Consider the following 22292-nt stretch of genomic DNA (forward strand, 5'->3'; position numbering starts at 1 on the left):
TTTATGATCGTCCCCATTTTACAAACCTGTATAAAAAGATCACCCCTCAAACTCCCATGGTCCAGTGAAATGTGTCCAGGCCTATCCGACTCAAAGTCTCAGTCCCAGCAAAATCTTAAGTCTTTGTTGAACCCTCTCCAGTTTAATATCTTTCCTGTAACAAGGCAACCAGAACTACTCTCAGTCCTCCAGAAGGTTTGAAGGGCCAAGAGCAGGCAGGTGGGACAAGTTTAGTTTGGGATTATGTTTGGCATGGACAGGTAGGACCAAAGGGTCTGTTTCCACGCTGTATGATTCTAAGAGACTTCACCAACTCCCTGTACAACATCAACATGACATCCCAAAGCAGTTGAGGTCAATTGAATAAGAGTCAGGTATAGTCCTTAGTACTAAAGGATCGAAGGGGAGAAAGTGGAAAGAGGATACAGAGTTGGATTAGCCATGATCATTTTAAATGGTAGACCAGGCACAAAAGACCAAATGGCCTATTTCTATGTTTCACACCTCAATCTGTGGAATTCCCTTGCCCAGTGAAGTAGTTGAGGTTTCCTCATTGAATGTTTGTTTTTAAAGCTAATATAGATAATTCCTTTACTGATCAAAAAATTGAGGGTTATGGTGAGGGGGCGGATAAGCGGAGCTGAGGCTACGAGAAGATTAGTCACGATCTTATTGAATGATGGAACTGGTTCGAAGGATCAGATGGCTTACTCCTGCTCAGAGGCCTAATTATCCACAATACCAATTGTCAGTAACATTTTGGCTACAGAAGACTCAATATATTATCGCATGTTACTGCGTGGAGATAGCAAATGCCCAAATTTAAATTTCAACCTTGCAACTTAAATATTAAAGCAATTTATATTGTTTATCTAATCCTAGTCTTCATTCAGTTTCCAGGATGTTTATAAACTCCATGAACAAGACCAACATATTAAGATTTAGTATTTGCCACATAATGTAATTCTTCACCGAGGTACAGGGATTCTCTTCATTATGCTAGAAGAGAATGGTGCAACTATTCTGACTGATAATAAATGGTATACACAAAATCCACTCTCTCCACTTCAAGATGACAGCAGAGCAGCTCATCTGCTCTATCCTCTTGCTTTGCTTTTGTCTGCGTTTTTTGAACTTTTTAAACTTATACAGACAGAACTGTATGGGAATGGTGGCAAGGTTAATGCGCAGATTGGAGGCAGTCATGGGGAGGCAAGATCCTGGCATGAAGCAAGTTCCCAGACTGGAGGCCATTGCAGGGAAGTGAAGGAGAGCCTATCGCAAGGAGGGGAGTCCCCTTCATGGAGAGGCAAGGCCCCTTGTGGACTGCAGATGACGCCTGGAGTTTCGAAGTCTAGTATGGTCTAGAGGCTGGAAGGACTAAATTGTGCATTTTTATTTTTCTACATGCTAGGTTTTTTTTATTTGTTCTATTTTATATCAATACTTAAGTATCTGTACCTACATATCTTGAACATTAGATGGCATGAGTGGCAACCTATAAACTTTTCACTGTACTCACTTGAGTACATGAGACAAAGCTAATTCAATTCAGATAGCACTTCCAATGTTCAATGTCCACCCTGTTGGACTAGGGTGGACAAAGATAAAAAGCACACAACACCAGGTTATAGTCCAACAGGTTTACTTGGAAGTACTAGCTTTCAGAGAGTTGCCCTTTTGTCAGGTAACTGATGGAGCAGCATCATAGGACAATTTATAGCAAATGATCATACTACTGATGTAATATACTGAACAAACAGATTGCTGTTAAATCTTTTATCTTTTAGAATGGGTTTCAGGTTTCCATTAATATATAAATCCTAGAACTTCTTTCAAGACACATTCCTGAGATAGCTTAAGATTTTACTATAAAAAACCAACATCTCAGCTCAGACAATGCATTAAAGGTGTGAGGTTAGAGTCTGTCTGTATTCCAGTCTTCAGTCAGACTGGTTCCATTTCCAAAATAGGAATTTCTAAAATGTCACATGGATTGACTGCCTGCAGATTGTGCTTTTTGAACAAAGTGAAATATATCTGCCATCTGATTAAGGAGCAGCGCTCTGAAAGTTAGCACTGTCAAATAACCTGCTGTTAAAAGATTTAATTTTTAATAAAACCTTAAGTTTTCGCAGGAATGTGACTTGAAAGAAGTTCTGAGATTTACATATTAATGAAACCTGCTACCCATGCTAAAAGATGAATGATTTAACAACAATCTAGGTTTGTTCAATACATTGCATCAGTTGTATGATACTATGATCTTTTGCTATAAGTCATCTTATGATCCTGCCCCACGAACTACCATGAGGGAGCAGTGCTCCGAAAGCTAGAACTTCCAAATAAACCTGTTGGACTATAATCTGGTGTTGAGATTTTCAACCATGGGAATAGGTATTACAATGAGAGCACCAGCAGAATTCTGCAGATTTGTAAAACCTGGAACTTGCTAAAATAGTCTGTTCAAATTATTAGTGTGCCAGAGCACACAACAAAAGCATTGAAAATAGTTAAGTTTAGTCAAAAGTATTTGACTTATTAGAATATTCCAAGAACAAATTTTCACGTGCATGATACATACAACTTATCTGATTTTACACCGCCTCCACCTCCACGGACTGCAACTGCTTGGCTGTTCTGGAAGAATCCACCTCCCCCACGAATGGCACTTGGGTGAGTTGGGGAAGCCATAGGGGGCTGCCCAGGGCGGATTGGTTTAGCTAGATAAACAAAAGGAAACCATTTGTAAAAACATTAAGTTTTGCTTCGAGCCATAGTCAAAACGTTATACTTTAAACGCCCTGCTACACTTATACAAACAAGAAAAAGGTTTATACAATTTAGGAATTATGCTTTGAATTGCATTAGATTTACAGAATCTACAAAGAAACTGACCATAATTCCTAAATTAAGAGTAAAACCACACCAGCAGGCAAGGCGAGAGGGTGTCAAAATAAATTAAAGGAATTCTATCCAAATGGATAGTAGAATTGAAACAATGTAGGTGGACTCTGTGCACATCAGCAGTCACCAGTGCCAGAGGGAGGACCTCAGCAAGAAACCCGCCCCCCCCCCCCCCCCCAAGTACAAGCAGTCACCTGCACTGAAGAGCAGATCGTCATAGGCCTCATGTTGAGGAGTGCATAAAGCCCAAACACCAGATCACTAGATTTTTCCTCTTTCCCACCTCCTCTAACCAAAAGAGAAGTGGAAGGATAGGGGGAGGGGGAAGCAGCCAGAAGTCACTGCACACACTGGCACAAATGATATAGGTAGACATAGGGACAAGGTCCTGCAGAGTGATTATAGAGAACTAGGAGAAAAGTTAAAAACCAGGACTTTGTTGGTGATAATCTCCACATCACTTCCAGTGCCATGCGCTAACGAGGGTAAGAACAGGAGGTTATCACAGATGAATGCTAAAGTGGTAGTGCAGGGAGAAGAGATTCAGATTTTGAGATCACTGGAATCTTTTCTGGGACAGACGTGACCTGTTCAAGAGGGACACATTGCACCGAAACTGGAGGAAAACCAGTGCTGCAAGGGAGGGTTTAAACTAGATTGCCATGGGGATGGGATCCACAACAGCAGGGAAGCAAATGCTAGGGCACTTGCTCGAAGGGCATACAGTAAACAGAAAAAGTTGAAGAGACAAGTCAGGCTGGAACATGACAGGGAACAACGAACGCCTGTTGGATTAAATTGCATTTATTTCAATGCAAGAGGGCTGACAGGTAAGGCCAATGAACTCAGTTATGTGGGACTGCGATATTATAGTCATTACAAAACATGGCTAAGGGAGGGACAGCCTAATGTGCCAGGGTACAGGTGCTTTAGACAGGACAGAGGTGGTGGAAGGAGGGGAGAGGAAATTGCATTTTTTATTAAGACTAGTATCACATCAGATGAAGTAACTGAAGGATCGTCCAGTGAGGCTTTGTGGGGGGAAGCTAAGAAATAAGAAGAATATGGTGACCTCATTGCAGTTGTACTATGTGCCCCAAATAGTCAACAGGAATTAGAGGAATCACTATGCAGGGAGACTGGGAAGACTTGCAAGAGGACTGTCATAGTAGGGGATTTTAGTTTTCCTAACAGACCAGGATTACCAGGAATGGAATTTGTTAAGTGTGTTCAGGAATGTTTCCTCAAGCAGAGGAACCTATGGGAAGAGGTGAAACTCACTTATTCTTGGGAAATAGGCCAGGACAGGGGACAGTAGGGGAACACATGGTGCCAGTGACCATAGCTCTATTGATTTTAAAATAGTTATGGAAAGGGACAAAAACTGATCCACAGATTAAAGTTCTAAATTGGAGCAATTCAAATGTTGATGGAATTAGACAGGAGCTTGCAGGGGTTGATTGGAGTAGTTTGCTTGCAGGCAAAGGGACCTCTGGCAACTGGGAGGCCTTTAAAAGTGAGATATCTAGAGTTCAAGGTCTAAAAGGTTCTTGTGAGGGTGAAGGGAAAGATTGGCAGAAGTAGGGAACCCTGGATGACAAGATATTGAGGATTTAACCAGAAAAATGGAGGGCTGGTACAGGTTCAGGCACTGGGATCAAAAGAATCCCTGGAGGTATACTGGCAAATCCTTCAGGAAAGGGGGCACAAGATAGCCTTGGCTGAGAAGATTTGAGTGAATCCAATGAGGTTCTTTAAATGTATTAAAGGAAAAAGAACAACAAAAAAGAGAATAGGGATGCTCAAGGACCAAAATGGACATGTATATTAGAATTACTGGAGATGGGCAAGGTTCTTGAATATTTTCCTGTGTTTATCATACAGAAAGACAATTTGGGAAAGTTAGTGGTGATATCTTGGGGACAGTCTGTATCACAGTGGTGTTGGATGCATTAAAATTTATGAAGGTGGCTAAATCTCCTGGTCCTGACCAGATATATCCAAGAACACTGCAAAGGGCTAGAGAGGAAATTGCAGGGGCCCTGGCTGATATTTTTGCATCATCGTTAGTCATGGGTGAGGTCCCAGAAGAAATGCTGGAAAATCTCAGCAGGTCTGGCAGCATCTGTAAGGAGAGAAAAAAAGCTGACGTTTCAAGTTTAACGGACCCTTTGTCAAAGCTCCCTTTTTTTTTTAAAGCTTTGACAAAGGATCAGTTAGACTCGAAACATCAGCTCTTTTGTCTCCTTACAGATGCTGCCAGACCTGCTGAGATTTTCCAGCATTTTCTCTTTTGGTTTCAGATTCCAGCATCCGCAGTAATTTGCTTTTATCCGGAGTCTATATGGATTTCAGTAAGGCCTTTAATCAGGTTCCACACGATAGGCTGCTCTGGAAGGTTAAATCGCATGGAATCTAGGGCGAGCTGGCAAATTGGATACACAATTGCCTTGGTTGTAGGAAGTAGAAGGGCAATAGTGGAAGGATGCTCGTCGGACAGGAGGTCTGTGACGAGTGGAGTGCCTCTGGGGTTGGTTTTGGGCCCTCTGCTGATCTATATCAATGATTTGGATGAGAATATACAAGGCATGATTACCAAGTTTGATGACACTAAAACAGGCAGTACCATGGACAGTGAGGAAGGTTATCAGAAATTGCAGCAGGACCTTGATCAACTGGGGAATTGGACAGAGAAATGGCAAATGGAGTTTAATATAGCTAAGTGTGAAGCATTGCATTTTGGAAAGCCAAATGATGTTAGGAGTTTCATGGTGAATGTTAGGGCCTTAAGGATTGTAATGGAACAGAGGGATCTTGGAGTTCAGGTTCACAGGTCTCTGAAATTAGAGTCACAGGTAGACAGGGCAATGGAGGCGGCTTTTGGCACACTGGCCTTCAGTCAGGGCAGAGTATAGAAGTCAGCATGGATGGGCATTTAGGTTGGCATGGACCAGTTTGGACCAAAGAGCCTGCCTCTATGCTGTAGGACTCTATGACCATGTGACTCTATGAATGTAGTCAAACAGGTATGATTTAACTGCCATTATGGAGGTGTGACAACAGATGACCAAGGCTCAGACTGGAATATTCAAGAGGATTCAATATTTAGGAAGAATAGGAGAAAGTGAGGACTACAGATGCTGGAGAAGTCAGAGTCAAAAAGGGTGGCGCTGGAAAAGCACAGGTCAGGCAGCATCCAAGGAGCAGGAGAATCAGTGTTTTGGGCATAAGCCCTTCATCAGGTATGTGAAGTGGAGGAGGAGGATGAGAGGTAAATAGGAGTGGGGGGATAGGCAAGAAAGAAAAGCAGATGGGTACTGCTAATAATAAAGGATGGGATCAACACATTGGTGAAACAGTATTTTAGATGAGGAAGTTAGAATGTGTAAATCTTAGATCAGTTTGGGTAGAGGTAGAGGTAAAAAAATGGGAAGTCAAGCATTAGCTGGAACTTTTCCCATAATCAAAGTTCACCATTTAAAACTGGCAAATATAGCCCAACCATTTAAGGAATGTGGGGGGACACAGAAATATCTGGTAACCTGATACCTATCACAGGGAAATTAATAAAATATTAATAAAAAAAAGGATATGACAGTTGGGCACTAAAACAACAAGACAAATTTCTGTAAAACTCAGGTCTGGCAGCATCTATGAAGAGTTAACATTTCAGGTACAGTGACCTTTCTTCGAAACAATGTTCTGAGGAGGCCACTGGATCTGAAGTATTAACTTTTCTCTCCACAGAATGCCAGACCTGAGATTTTCTAGCAATTTGTTTGTTTCCAATTACCAACAACCACAGTCCTTTCGAATTTTTAGTAAACAAAAAACTATGATTAGGAATTGGGAGAGTCAACATGAATTTTGGAAAGAAAAATAATATTTGACGAACCTGTTCAAGTCCGTATATTTGAACAGAAGTCAGTAGATTTCCAAATATTAAAAATATCAAGGATAGAATGTATGTGGGGAAATGACAGTAGGCAAGATGATCAGCTATGATCTAGCACAATTTGGAATCAGGCTCAAGGGGTTAAATAGGCTACTACTGTTCCTATCCCATCTTCCAAACCGGTCTATGCATTCCACAAGCCTGCTCATTACCTCTACCAACTTGGATTTCTCATTCTTCTATTCCTTTCTCGCTCACATCTCTCCTTCAAGTGGATTGATGCTACCTCTGCTTCAACACTCCATGTGGCAGTGAGTCCAACAATCTTAACTGCTACAGATTCTGTGGCAATCATATTTCTAGCCTCTTATTCTAGATTAGGCAAGTGCAAACTTTTTCTCATTATCCCTCCATTTTAACTTTAGAGACCTCGATAGGATCGGTTTTCCACAGAAAACAGCCCTAGTCTGCTTAACTTTATCAAATGGTTTATTTCCCCTCCATCTGGTCAAATCCTTGTCACTTTTTTAAAAATAAGTCCTCAATATCCTTTTAGCAGCATGGCAATCAGAATTTTACTCCATAATGCAAGTGCTGTCTAATCAAGATATAACAAACCTTTCGACTGCAGAACAATCAATTAACGCTAACATTTACTAGTTTCATGGTCAACCTGTTTTCTAGTTTTATTTATCTTATTTTCTCCTACTTCGGTAAACCACAGTGTACCAGTATTTTACTAAAATGTTAAATCTTAATTAGTATAAGTGACAATAACTCATTCGATTCAAACTAATTTTATTGTTTCCAGCTCAGGAGCATCAAGGCCAGTCATAATGCTGCTCAAGCTACCTCAGCTGATATTTCAGTGAAAATATAGTCTGCCCTGAATTATATCATTTATGCAATTAAATCTACTCATTTGGTATCACCTTCCAAACTTGTAGTATCTACCACCCAGAAGGGCTGGCTGCATAGGAACACCCTATGCCGGCTCCAAGTTTTTTCCAAGCCCCACACATTCTGACCTGCACCTTCTTCAAGGCTCCTTTACAGTTGGATAGTGAACTTCCATCCATTCCTGACTGTGCACTTCAAGCTGGTTTTTCTGTCCATTGTATAGTCTGTACAGCGTCAGCGGGTAAGACAAAAGGTGGAGGGGTTTGCTTTTTAGTTAACAACTTGTGGTGCACAGACACTACAACCCTGAGCAGCCATTGCTCCCCAAACCTTGAATTCCTCACCATTAAATGCCGCCCCTTCTATCTACCAAGGAAGGTTACTGCTGCTATACTAACTGCTGTGTACATACCACCATAAGAAAAAGGTTAAGGAAGCTCTGAATATGCTGTACTCCACCACTAACACACTAGATATGGAACACCCTGAGTCCCTGTTTATTGTAACTGGTGACTTCAAATCAAGCCAATCTAACAAAGGTGTTGCCTAAGTACCACCAGAACATTACCTGCCCCACCTGGGGCCTGAACATTTTACACCACTGAAGGTTGCCTACCACTCCATCCCCTGCCCTCATTTTGGGAACTCTGACCACAATGCTATGTTTCTTCTCCTGACTTACAGGCAAAAACTCGAGCAAGAGACCCCCTAATGGATGTAGGGGTAGTGTTGGCCGGAGGAGGCAGAGGATCAACTCTGGTGCTGTCTGGAATTGATTGAATGAACCTGGCCCAAACAGTCTGCAGGTACCTTGGATGGGTACGCCACCACCGTCACAGGCTTAATCAGTACGAGCGTGGAGGACTGCATACCAAGGAAGTCAATCCCAAACAGGAAACCCTGGATGAATTAGGACATGCAGAACCTGGTAAAAACCAATGTAAGGCCTTCAGATCAGAAAACCCACTCAAATATAAAGAATCCAAGTATGACCTTCACAGAGCCATTCAGACAGCCAAGGACCAAAACCAATCCAAACTAGATACCCAGAGACCGAGCGACTCTGGCAAGCACTGACTGAATGACATCACGTGTTCAAAAAAGAGACAGTGTAAAATAGCAGACAATGATATATCCCTCCCAGATAGTCTCAAAGCCAATGCTGACTTTGAGCAGAATTTTGGCAGAGAAGTAACACCTATTCCGACAAGTCCTGACGAACCTATCCCAACAGTCACTGCATCAGAGGTCGGATCAGTTTTCCTTCGTGTGAATCCAAGGAAAGTGAGTACCAGGCAGAGGTCAGACATCTTCAACCTCACCCTGCAGCAGGTCACTGTCTCTGCCTGTTTCAAGAGGCCAACAACATCCCTGTGCCTAAGAAGGCTCTTGCATCGTGTCTCTGACTACCGCACAGTGGCCCTAACTTCGGTCGTTACGAAATGCTTTGAAAGGCTGGTTGTGGCATTAACTCCAGCCTCCTCACTATTTTTGACCCACTCTAATTTATCTATCAGACCAACAGATCCACATCAGATGCCATATCACTTGCCCTGCACTCCTCCCTAGAACATCTTGACACCAAGAACTATCTAAGAATCCTACTCATTGAAAGCTGAACTGTAGTCAACACTTATCTCCTTGAGACTGATTACTAAACTTAGTGATCTCAGACTAAGCCCCAATGTCTGCAACTGGATCCTCAGTTTCCTGACCCACAGGCCACAATCTGAAGATTGGGGACAATATTTCATCCTAACACTGGAGCCCCCCAAGAATGCGTACTCAGCCCACTATTATACTCGCTGTATACCAATGACTGCGTCACCAAATACCAGACAAATGCCATTTACAAGTTCGCTGATGACACCATAGTCAGTCGAATCTCAGATGGTGACAAAACAGACTACAGACGGGAGGTGGAAAACCTGGAAAAATGGTGCACGGAGAACAACCTAGCTCTCAATGTTGGCAAAACCAAGGAACTCATTGATTTTCAACGGGATGTTACTTATGCCCCCCTACACATTAACAGCACAGAAGTGGAAGAAGTGGGGAGTGTCAAGCTCCTGAGCACAGTCATCCACAACAAGCTTTCTTGGACTCTTCTTGTGGATGCACTGGTTACAAAGACCCAACATCTCTTCTTCCTCAGGCAGCTGAGGAAACTTGGCATAACGGCAAATATCCTTAAGAACCTTTATAGATGTGCCATCGAAAGCATTCTGTCTGGATGTATCATTACCTGGTATGGCAATTGTACCATTGGAGATGGTTACAGAGAGTGGTGAACTCTGCCCTGACAATCACATAGGCCAGCCTCCCATCTATAGAATCCATCTACCAGGCCTGCTGTCAAGGAAAGGCCACCAACATTCTCAAAAATCCATCCCACCCTGGCAATGTTTTTCTACAACCTCTACTATCAGAAAAGAGGGTACAGATGCTCTACATGCACCAGCTGGCTTCATAACAGTTTCTACCCTACTGTTATAGGAAGACTGAATGGACTTAAACTCTTAACATTCGCTGTACCTGTGTTTTTTGTTTTTGCCTATTATTTACTTATCTATGCTAACTATGTGATCTGCCTGTATTGCTCGCAAAACAAAGCTTTAAATTCAATTCAATTCCATGCTATTAGCTCTGTGGGAGCCCCCATATTTTAAAGAATGCATAGTTTAAGGCAGTAGCTTACGACACCTACGTAACAGCAATAATTGTTGGTCTAGGCAAGGAGACTCATACTTGACAAATAATTTAAAATTGAGATAATGTAAATTAACAACCTAAAGTACTAATTGCATTTCAATCAGAATGATTACACCGCATAAGGAGACATTTGCCTGTCATATCCATGATGGCTCTCTACATGAGCAACAATTTAACTACTTTATGACAACCTCAACTTATTTTAAAAAAGTTAAGATAATGATAACAAGATATGACTGCTAAGTTATAGTTGTTTGATAGCACAGGACTTGAATACTGCTAGGAAAACGGCGCGCTGTTGAAGCTTTCCATCTTACAATCAAGACAACTTGCACAAATTGCCATTAGATAGTTTGTTGGAATCTACAATGTTGTACCATACTTATCTTACCAATCTGAGCAGAGTGCATTCTCTTTGCCATGTTCTTTGCTCGTACAGCTTCTTTGATACGGTCCACTTCCTGCTGGTAGCGCTTGCGATCTCTAAGTGCATTCTCTTTGGCTTCCTTTAATGCAGATTCCAAAGCCTTGACTCTTTCAGCTGTGGCTCTGAGACGTTTCTCTAGTTTGGGAAGCTCACAACGAAGATCTGCATTATCCCGTACCAACTAAAGGAAAGCACAACACCTTAATATTAATAAACTTAAGAACATGATCAGGTTGTATCAGGACTTCAAGGAATTACAACTTAAAGGCAATTAATTGGAAAATAACTGCACATAACAGAATGAATACAGTGACAGATTTTTAACCCGGTTCATTTGTTGCACATTCAAGATATCCAATTTGCTTCCTAATCCTTGATGTATATGAAGCCCTACTAACTAAGATTTTATGATGGTTCAAATGAAGCACCAGGGATCTGAAACATTTCAGATGGGATAATAGCAATTCATAATGTTATGAAGTTGCCACTTTTTTAATTGATTACAAATGAGAGAAAAATATAAGCTACCTTTAAACTTGGGGGATTTTATTAGGTGAAAGTGAGGACTGCAGATGCTAGAGATTAGAGTCAAGAGCACGGTGCTGGGGGATTCAAGATGGCAGCGACCCAGCAAGTCTGAGTCTACAGAGCTCCTCCCAAGACTTGGGCAAAGTGGATCGCCCACCTCCACCACACTCACCAAATCATCTAAAATAGCTTTTATTTAATATAATTAGTTGTTTGGTAGTGTTAATATTAAATTTATATAATCTAATCTCTTAGGAAAAATGACTAAAGGGAGGAGAGCCCACAGCTCTCAGCAAGCAGGAACCCCTCCCCCACCCCCACCCTCTCCAGCTGCAGCTGAGGTGTCTATAGCCGCCCTGGGGGACTTACCGACAAGCCTTGTGGAGATGATCACCAAGCTGGACGCGAAAATCGACGCATTTATCGAGGCGTCACGAAATTGCTGGGATTCACTCTCGGCCGAGCTGCAAAAGCACGGCCGAGACATCCAGGAACTCGAGCGCCGAGTCGGAGGGGCGGAGTTAAAGGCCGCGACCTCCGAGACTGCAGCTCAATCGGCCGCGGATCAAGTCCGGACCTTAGAGAATTACATTGACGACCTCGATAATCGAGGTCGCCGAAAAAATATTCGTTTGCTGGGCCTTCCCGAATGGGAAGAGAAAGGCCAGCTCACAGCATTCCTGGAACAGTGGTTGCCACAACTTTTGGATCTGGAGGCTGGATCAGGCCAGGTGTGGGTAGAATGGGCCTACCGGGTCACAATACGCGGGCCTGCCTCGAACCAGTGCCCACGCCCGGTCCTGTTCCGGGTGCAGAGCTATAGGGAGAGGCAGATACTCTGAGATGTGTCTAGAAATCTTGGAAAAGATCCCAAAGCCATGATCTATAAAGGATCCAAGATCATGTTATTTCAGGACTTCTCCCCGGCTCTGGCTCGAAGGAGGAAGGCGTTCGATGAGGTGAAGAAGTGTTTAAGGGACTTAAATATCCAATACTCCTTACGCTACCCAGCGACGCTATGTTTTAACCACGAAGGATCTGGGTATAATTTCAGATCTGCAGAAAAGGCTAAGGAATTTTTGGACTCTCTTAAATAAATCGTAAGAGACAATGTATGTTGGCTTGCCTTTTCCCCACTCTGATTTATATCCCCCCCCTTTTCTTTTCTTACTGTTTATTATCTTGGGGGGGGGGGGGGGGGGGGGGGGGGAGAGAGGGAATTATTTATTTGCTCTCCATTTAACGATTTTCTCCCCCCCTTAGGGTTCTTTTATTTTATTATTATACGTGTGTGTGTGTGTGTGTGTGTGTGTGTGTGTGTGTGTGTGTGTGTGTGTGTGTGTGTGTGTGTGTGTGTGTGTGTATATATATATATATATATATAAAAAAAAATAAAAAGCCAGGGGGTTTAGCTAATGTTGGTGGGGACAGGTGGTTACCTTATTCTATTTTACTTTTGTCTCTAGGAGCGGGGTTATTTTCCCTTGCTATTTTATATTATTATATTTAATTATAATTTGTTGAAGTTGTAATTTTATAGTTATATATGTTTCGACATGGTATTAATACTACCAAATATACTCAGGTGTGGGTGGGGGTGGGGTCGGGTGGGGGTAGGGTGCTCACTGTTAACTCTATCTCCTGTATCATATCTGAATTCTCCTCATTCTATTAAGGAGCGCCTGGGTCAAGGGTGGGGCACTGGTTGGGAGAGGATATGATGGACCGTTGGAAAAGAAGAAGTGATACCCCCGGGAACAAGGGGGATAATCTCCACTCAAATGTTTTTTTTTTATTATTTAGAAATAGTTTTCTTTTTATTATACTGTTATGAGTGTATTAGAGAACCTTTATTTTCGTAAATTCTATATGCTCGGGATGTTTTAGATAGGGTTTCCCCTCCCGAGGGGTCTCGGATTTACTCGGATGATTATGGTTGATCAGTCGGTTAAGTGGTGCACCTGGAATGTCAAATAGGAAGAGATTATTTTCTGTTCTCTCTTTCCATATCAGGAAAAATATTTTGGTGAACTGGGTGGCTGAAGGTTCCCCTGGACTTTCAAATTGGCCCAGATTAATCATGGAATGTATTCCCCCTACTTCCTTACAAATATGGTGCACCAAAAGACCGCATTATTTTATAAAATATGGCAGCCCTTTTACATAGATATTTTGGCTATCCTAACAAGGGCTTTTATTTAATTGAGATTACAAACATGGCTGGTCCGGGGCCCCTTGGGAGAGGAATCCCGCATGAATACGGGTTTTGTTATATATGATGTTAACACATTCCGAGCAAGTATTTCAATATCCAACTTCTATGTTAACCGTTGGGGTTTTTTTTTCTCCCCCACTTCTTTTTTTTCTCTCTGATTTTCTCTTATTTGAAAGATGTAAGTGACTCAATTATACACTCTGGCTAATTGTAGGTTAGATTAGTAGTTAATTGAGTTTTGATTTTTCTCTCTCAGTATTTTTCTCATTAAATTTTGATTATTGTATATTTAAGATTTATTTATATATCAATGTTTGTACTTGAGAATTTTGTTTATTTTTGTAAATTTGTTAAAATGTTAAATTTCTAATAAAAATATCTTTAAAAAAAGAGCACGGTGCTGGAAAAGCACAGCAGGTCAGTCAGCAGAGGAGCAGAAAAGGACTGTTGCCCAAACATTGATTTTCCTGCTCCTCAGATTGATTTTATTGGCAGTCATGAGTTAACTGTAATGTGACTATTAAAGTACAATTTAAACCACTGCTTATTGTTTAATCACAATATTTTAAATGCATTGTTTCTATTTCAAAGAGTCAGCTTTACTTTAAATAACAAATCTTGAAAGACAAAAAAGGATTGCATACATGCACAGCTTGATGGATTTAATTGCTTCTATAACTACTAACTTGGCCTGTCTTTGTGGGGAAATGTTTAAATTCAGTCAAGCTTTTTTTGGGCTGAACATATTATTGGGTTCCTCGAATTTTAAAAACACAATCACCTGTTATTTAGTTACAGTCTCAGGTGTTCTGTTTCAGGGTTTGTCCATCAAGGAAGCAAAATAGCTAATAGGCAATTCTTTACCTCCAGGACAAAAACAAACAGGACAAACCAGAAGTAAGAATTACAAATGTAAAAAGGACAATGGTACCTTAATTTTGAGGCTTTAAATGTTACAACTCAGAAGCCACATCTAGGACTACACAGAGTTCAAATCCTAATCTAATTAGCAATGTCAAAATAATTGTAGGTGCTTACAAACTAAGATGAAGAGGATCAGTTGTTACTGTTCGTAAATTCTAAATTTCCAAATCAAACACCCTTCTGATTTAAAGCAGTTTTAAATCTGTACAGCATTAACTTGATCTCCACCTATCATTTACTCCTTTAGCTCATATGATCTTCAGCATATATACCTTTCCATAGACACAAATCAATAATGAAGGGTGACTGGACCCAAAATGTTGAATCTGCTTTTTCTTCAGATGTTGCCAGACCTGCTGCATTTCTCCAGCAATCTGTTTTTGTTTCTGATTATTCTGAAAACAGGTTTCCCTGGGGTTTTGTTCAGTAATTTAGCATTGAAATTAGTAGAGTTAAATGCAAATCCTGGCACGCTGAATTATTGTTCTTGTGTCAGACAAAAAACTATAACAGCTGTAGTCATGCACGTGGATCTTGGCAACTGTAGGCTGCAGCATAAATCTTTGGCTAATTGCAATGAATTTAATGCAACATTCTTAAATGTGCATGCAAAGTTACTTCAATAGATATCCTATCGAGATAGTTATTGTACAAGTTGATTTTTTTTTTGTAAATCTTGTGATTTAATAACACCATCTAGTGAAGAATTTAAAAAAGGGAAAAAAAAGCGCAAGTTATTGAAGAATGGTCAGTTTCTAGTTTTTGGAAGTTTGACTCATGGCATCCAGTCCCCATTAGCATGCTCCACAATTTTAAAGCTGTTATTGCTGCTGTTTTCTAAATACAAATGATCAAACAAGCATATAAATAGATCCGATGCTGAGTTTAAGTAAAAACATTTGCAGAAATGTTAACACCTTTGATTTACCTGTTTATGAACCTTTGTGAGCTGTTCAAGGTTGTTTTCAAGAAAGGAGATCTTTTGCTTCTGTGCAGCACTACCACCGGTGTCATCAGAATCCATTTCAGCACTCTGGAATAAAACAGGGATAAAGACTTATTCAGACATCTTCAACTGGATGTCTAATACTGTAAAACAACTTAGATTATTATATTGTAATCTATTAAAAAGACAGTTCTTCTATAACGCTATAGCTACATTCTTGTGCGACCCCACATCATTAAAAAATCGCGCTTTAGAAACCGTGCTTAAATTGATGGTGATGTAATCATGTTACAGCAAACACTTTTTTTTAAAAAGTTTGCGCTTCAGAAACAGTGTCCTCAACTCGTCAATTGGGTTAACTAAACACACATTATAATAGACCAACCTGTAAAGGCAAAGTGTTACATTTAGATTAGTGATTTATTGTACTACTAACTGAAAGAAGGTGACAGATTGAACAATGCTGCAGTACACTTAACATTGAGTCTACATAGTTGAAAAATAAATTGTCTATGCAAAATTACTTCCAAGAGGATAACTGCACATCTGTATAGCATCTACAGTACAGAAGCAGGCTGTTCCTTTTATCTGATGTATATAATAATTGTGCTTCACACAAGCCTTCTCCCATCTAACCTTATCAGCATATGCTTTTACTACTTTCTCCTAGATGCTCATTTAACTTTCACTTAAAAGCATCTATGCTAGCTATGGTCAATGATTCCTTGCAGTAGCATGCTCCACATTTCTAACATTCTTTAGGTAAATGTTTTCTCCAAAATTCCCTCCTTATGAGTTCCAGTTTTAAGACTCTCCACAAATTGGGAAAAATATCTTCATTTGTTAAAGGAATTTGATAGGATTGACTCAAAGACCACTAGCTACACCTCAGTGTTCTTTTATAAGGAAAAGAGCCCCAACCTTTCCTGGCTAGTGTCACCTCAGTTCTGATAGCATCCTTGCAAATCTTTTTTGTATACTTCTCCAGGATTAAGAACAAAAGAAGAAGATTCATTGGGGAGTATTATGGTATCAAGCAATAATTTTTAATGTTAACTTGTACAAAATGGAAACGGGACTTCATACTAAACTGAATAATTTATCGTTTAAAAAGTGCTATGAAATATATTCCAAATGTTATTAATTGAAATGATCAGTGGTCACAAGGGCTAAAAATGTAGTAGAAGTCACTTTGAACTAATAGTAGCACAGTAGCATGTTATTGGGTCAATGCTTCAGAGCTAATAATCTAGAGAATCCATGATCAAATTTTATCATGGCAGTTTGATAACTTTGTTACAAAAAAAACCTGATATCACTAAATGTGAACATGAAGGTGCCAGATTTTAAGAACTAATTAGTTCTTGTAGGAAAGGAAGTCTGCCGTCCGTCTTTACCCAATATAGCTCTTCAGTTCTAAACACTTTCTGGCCTCGGATTTGAACCGGCTGTTTCAAACAGTTACCAGTGGCTCAAGGGGACATACAAATCACTTTTCATGACAACCAAAGATGGTCAGCAATTGTCATGAACATTCCAAGAAGAAAATTTAAGTCTTCCAAACTGGAAATGGGTCACACAAAAATAACTGCAATGTTCAAACTGAAACAGCTCAATTTTAACACTGGGTAGTAACACTTTTACAACTAATGCAATTCAGCCAGCAGCAGGGAAATCCAAAATCTTGAGAATAAAACTTTATCCAGCAGAAAAAGGTACACAGCAAGAGCCCAAATAATATCAATATTTTCACTAATGGAAATTTAATCTAGAAGATAACCTGAAAGATAGTAAGCAAACCTGCAATTTAATATTACCTCTCAGCTAACATAAAAGGAGTTGTGTAAGTCACAGATCATCTCGCTTAAATAACATTGCTTTCTAGAACTTATGAATACTTTATCCTGAACACGAACAGAGGATCTCTAGTGGTGCTAAATATTACTAGACAACAGTAAATTCAATAAAAAATTCTAATTTGTTTTTTAATGAAACTTGAATCAGCTACTAGGCTTCATACCATATATCTATTTCATGGCTTATTTAGGGGCTTTTAAAAGTTGTAGGTAGTTACAAGGAAGTGCAATATCTACACAACTCATTTTAAATTAATGAGTGTTAGTAAACAACACTCAGGGCCTCTAACAATTAGATTTATACCATTAAAGATAAAACACGTAAGCAACTTGACGTCATGAATAGGTAGAAACCATACTCTGTTCTGGAATGTGGTTTTCAAACCCGTCTTGATTGATGGGCTAACACTGACTTCACTTGCCAGCAAATCAAAATCAAAAGTACCAAAAAAAAATTGGACAGCCTCAAAACAGCTCTTAGTGGGACAAAGTTCACAATGCAAATTGCCTTATGCACTCACATATGCAAATAAGCTAGCACCACTGATCAGTCACAGGATCACCAATCACAATAAGAAAATAATTTACTGCTATGGTGTAGTAAAGGCTACTCTTCTGGGAATGGGCTAGAGCAAATTCACACTTGGCCAATTGGTTTTTGATACTGAAATGGAGTATTGAAATAGAAACTATCCCACTCAGGAACAAGATACCCTGTTCTGATGATCAAAGTTTACAAATAGATTTGACTGCTTTTGAGTCTGACTAAGAAATCAACATCAAAACTCTTGTAATTAATGGGTAAAATTACTGGTTTAAATTTGCTATAGAAATGATACTATATCTCATGTACTCTTGCACATATTTCAGAAAGACACCAAGACAACTAAATAACATATGCTGATCTAGTCCTCTGCACATTTAGTTGGTCAGCCTGCTAGCCAACTATGTAACAGAAGTAGAAAATAAGCATATAACCCAGAATTTATAATATGACATTCACACTTATTTGAGTATACACTTAGTTATCAATAAACTTTCAGATATCTGAGCCAACATGAACCTGACTGAGGGGAATGTGTTACATGTGTTCACACAGAAAGTCACAAGTAGTAAAAGCAAGCAGGGACTAGGTGGTGGTGACAACAATTTGGTAGCAAAAAAAAAGGTTCAAGGAAGGTTTTCCAAGTCCTAGAAGATCGACTTAAGGCAAACTTGAGGCCATGTCATACACCAAAAATCCAATGAACAAATGCGTACCAATCAGAAGGCAAATGTAGTTACACCAAAGATAACCTAGCTGAACAGCTGATGGAACTGATCATTGTCCCTACCTTTCCGAAAGGAACTTCTGGGCAATGCTCAAGATTATACCATCAACATACTGCTGGGGGGGTTACATTGGAAGCCACTGTAGGTACTTGATGCTGCAACTATTATCCATCAAGTACAGTATATTCAAATCTTGATTTGGACTGTCTCATCCACCAGTGTCCAACATTTTGTGACATGTGCAAGTTCTGGTCTACAAGATGACACTGTACTAAATGCAAATTGAAGTGGCCACAGAAACCAAAAGTACAATACAATTCTCCACTACAGCATGTGAACAACTACCAACCAAGGAACATTACTAAATGTATTCTCAAAGCTCCATCCAAGTGAACAGGCACGTTAAAAGAAAAAGTAACTGCAACATGTCAAAGTATATGGTGACACATGGACGCCGTCAGAAAATCTAAACATTTCACCTCCATCCAAGTGGCACAGCCCAAAGAAAATGGCAAAATGTGCTACATGCTAAGAGTGATATATTGGTCCAAGAATGTATATCATCCCATTATGCATCTTCCATGAGATGATCTCGAGAAATTAGCACAATGTTTTGAAATCCAACATGACAAAGACCTACGGAGGGAGACTGGGCAAATTGGACTTGCATTCTCCAGAGTTCTGAAGCATGAGAGGGGTTCTCATTTAAGCCTATATAGTGCTTAAGGAATAGTGTTAATGCCAGATACGATGTTGCCCTGGTTGGGGAGTCTAGAAACGAGAGCACAATTTCAAAATATAGGGGTGTCCTGAAAGGAGGACGATGAGGGTTGTCCCGAGAGGAGAAAAACGTCTTTTTAACTCAAAGGGTGATGAATCTTTGGAATTCAACTTTATAGGGGAAAATCAGTCTTTTGAGTGTATTTAGAGATTGATAACTTTTTGATTATCAACGATGTAAGGGTTTTGGAGACATGATAAAAGGCATTGAAGTATTCAATCAGCCGCGATCATATTAAATAATGGGGCAGGTTTGACGAACTCAACAGCCTCCTCCTATTCTTGTGCTTTTAACTATTTATAATGGATTTTCCATCTCATGCATTGGCATTCTGTATTTTAATGCCAATATAGCTCATGATGGACCTCTGAAGTATTTCATGTTGTTCCAATGGGGCCTTCCATCATGCACAGATTGCCATATTATGATCCAAAAGTTAACAAATATATCCACTCAACACTATAGGTCCCAAACTGTATTAATGAATCAATGATCCCAGTGTACTCTTCTGGCAAACTGAAATTGTGATGCAGTACCACATCTGAAAGAGACTGCCCAAACAAGCACTTGAAGTGCAGCGTTTACATTCAGGATAAGCTCAAACTGGAACTCATGATCTAGAAAGTCAAGCATCACATAGGTTGGTGCAATTCTATGTTTGAAGATGGTACTTGTGACGAGATGTGCCTTGAAGAGTCATTGGTTTTTTCTTGTTTCTCTTGAAGAGGCATGTTGTAAACCTGGTGCTGAGGTATCCACTTTTTCTTTAACAAAAGCAGCATGAGTGGATGGAGTCAGTCTCTCAGATCTGGGTTTTTTTTGCTTTCAATTCTAGAAGTTGGAGTTTTGGAGCTGAAGCTGCTAGTTAAAGCTTTTGCAGCAACAGAAAGCTGAAGTGATCTCTGCGGATAGGTTCCTTCTGTCAATGTTGTCTCGTCTAGACTGAAGGAGATGGCAAGTGGGGAAACAGTTTCCTGAATTTGCCTTTGTCAAGGATCCCTTTATGGGATGATGCTATGTTGGAGTAGCAATTATATGATTTATTTAGTTAAGTATTTTAATAGAATTAAAATACAGTTCATGCCAATTCTTGTTTTGGCTTGTATTTAAACGGTTATGTAATAATAAAGTGCTTTGCTTAAAGCCTAGTTGTTTGATCAATCAAATCACATCTAGAAGGCGGCACCTAACACTCATCTTTAACTAAGGTAAAAGTTCAGATTTAGGCTAATCTCCTTGATATATTTTAAAGAGGGTTTGGTCTAGTCCACAACACACCGCACATTTACATCAAGGTGCATTTACAATGCACGAAAAATAAGTTCATGCAAGATCGCTACCTGTGGAAGACTTTAATCCCAACTTTTCCAGGCACAAAGTATCTTTCCAGCTAGATGCTGAGAATAAGCATCAATCCATACATCTTTCCCTAAAGTCACAGGAACTCAAACTTTTAAAATAGCTTTCGGTAGATAATGTTTGCTCAGATTACGATTGGCTTGACTTATCTGTTAGCGGAGACATATTCCAACAACATATGAATCGTATTAGACAATCTACCAGCTTGACTCTATTGCAGAGTACATTGCAGTTCCCGCGAAAACTAAACATCAACTTGATACAAACTGCCATCAGCTCATTGTGGTTCCAAGAAACAAGATAAAAGCTTTCAGCAGCCAAAAATGTTATATTAAGGCAAGTCAACTTCTTTGCATTGATATATTCTTCACAAGGTATAAAACCTGATGTTACCAAAATGGAAAATATACCACAAGACAAAGGCAAATTACAAAAATATCACTGAATCTAGGACTTTTTAACCTCCTTATATTCTAAATTTTATCTCCTGAGATTTGCTTTGCAAAGGCACACCATATAGGAAGACTGAAAAGGGCAACATATATCTTAATCTCTCAAAAATGCTTCATCACCAAACAAGTATATTCTTCAATATTGTGGAAATAAACACATTCCAGAAAGGCCTCAGAATATGTCTACTACAGGGTGACAAGCTTATTGTATTTGGTCCTTACAATAGTTCAGACTCCAAAATCAAAAAAAGCACTCGCTCCCCTTTGCGAAATACAAAGTTTCCACATGGACTTATTCAACAAGCATTTCATGCAATATAATTAAAATGTAGTTTCAGCTATTGATACCAAGGATAGAAGATGGTAACAGCTGTGGCGTGTCAATTCAGATTGACAAATTTAAAAAAATACCCACATTTCCTACACCCTCCATTTGCTATTAATTTTGTTTTTTTTTTCCCAGTGACTCATTGATCATAAAAGCACAAACCATTGGAAATGACCTGTCAAAAAATTCTCATGTATTCCAAGACTATACCATCTAATTGTGAAATCGTATCCTTTGATTTTCAAAGTACAATTAAAACCAAGCTCCGAGGATTTTTCTTGATGTTTTGGCAGAGTTCTAAACCCTGCTAAGAATGAAGGTATTCTTATAGACTTACTAGTAGATATTGTCAAATCGGAGTTTGACGGTAATCTCCACGCCAATCTCATTCATTTCGGCCAATGCCAGCAGCACTAATTCAGCAAGTCATGCCTGATGCTATCCAATTGCAACAGCTCAAAATGATTATCAGCTGTTCGCTCAAATACATTGGGCAAGTCCCTGAACAAACTTTTTTTTATATAACCAGAGATGAACTAGAACATGGCAAAAATGTAATTTTTAAGGCAAATGAGTGATTAATTCACATGCTCTGCACTAAATCATGTTTGACCATATACACATAAGCTCTTTGGCATCTGTGTGAACTAAGAGGTTTGCATATGAATCTAGTGGCTTGCCATTAGACAGATTAACTGACTCCACACAAAATTCCATCTGACCTGTAGTGCAAGGTCACTACCAAAACTTTCATGTCCAAGGACATGACTACATCCTGGTGACTGGTTAT

The 22292-nt window shown here is 39.7% G+C and overlaps 1 protein-coding gene across 1 annotated transcript in view; it reads right to left on the reverse strand.

Moving 5' to 3' along the window:
* LOC132815810 (kinesin-1 heavy chain) overlaps window positions 1–22292 on the reverse strand; it is a 109676-nt gene that overhangs the window by 8094 nt on the left and 79290 nt on the right. Inside the window, exons 23-25 of the mRNA XM_060825070.1 lie at window positions 15437–15541; window positions 10806–11022; window positions 2585–2723 (exon numbers count right to left, since the gene is read on the reverse strand). Of these exons, the coding sequence (XP_060681053.1) occupies window positions 2585–2723; window positions 10806–11022; window positions 15437–15541 (461 nt within the window). The remainder of the gene's footprint in view (window positions 1–2584; window positions 2724–10805; window positions 11023–15436; window positions 15542–22292) is intronic.

Source organism: Hemiscyllium ocellatum, chromosome 5, assembly GCF_020745735.1.
Source record: "Hemiscyllium ocellatum isolate sHemOce1 chromosome 5, sHemOce1.pat.X.cur, whole genome shotgun sequence".
NCBI classification, from domain to species: Eukaryota; Metazoa; Chordata; class Chondrichthyes; order Orectolobiformes; family Hemiscylliidae; genus Hemiscyllium; species Hemiscyllium ocellatum.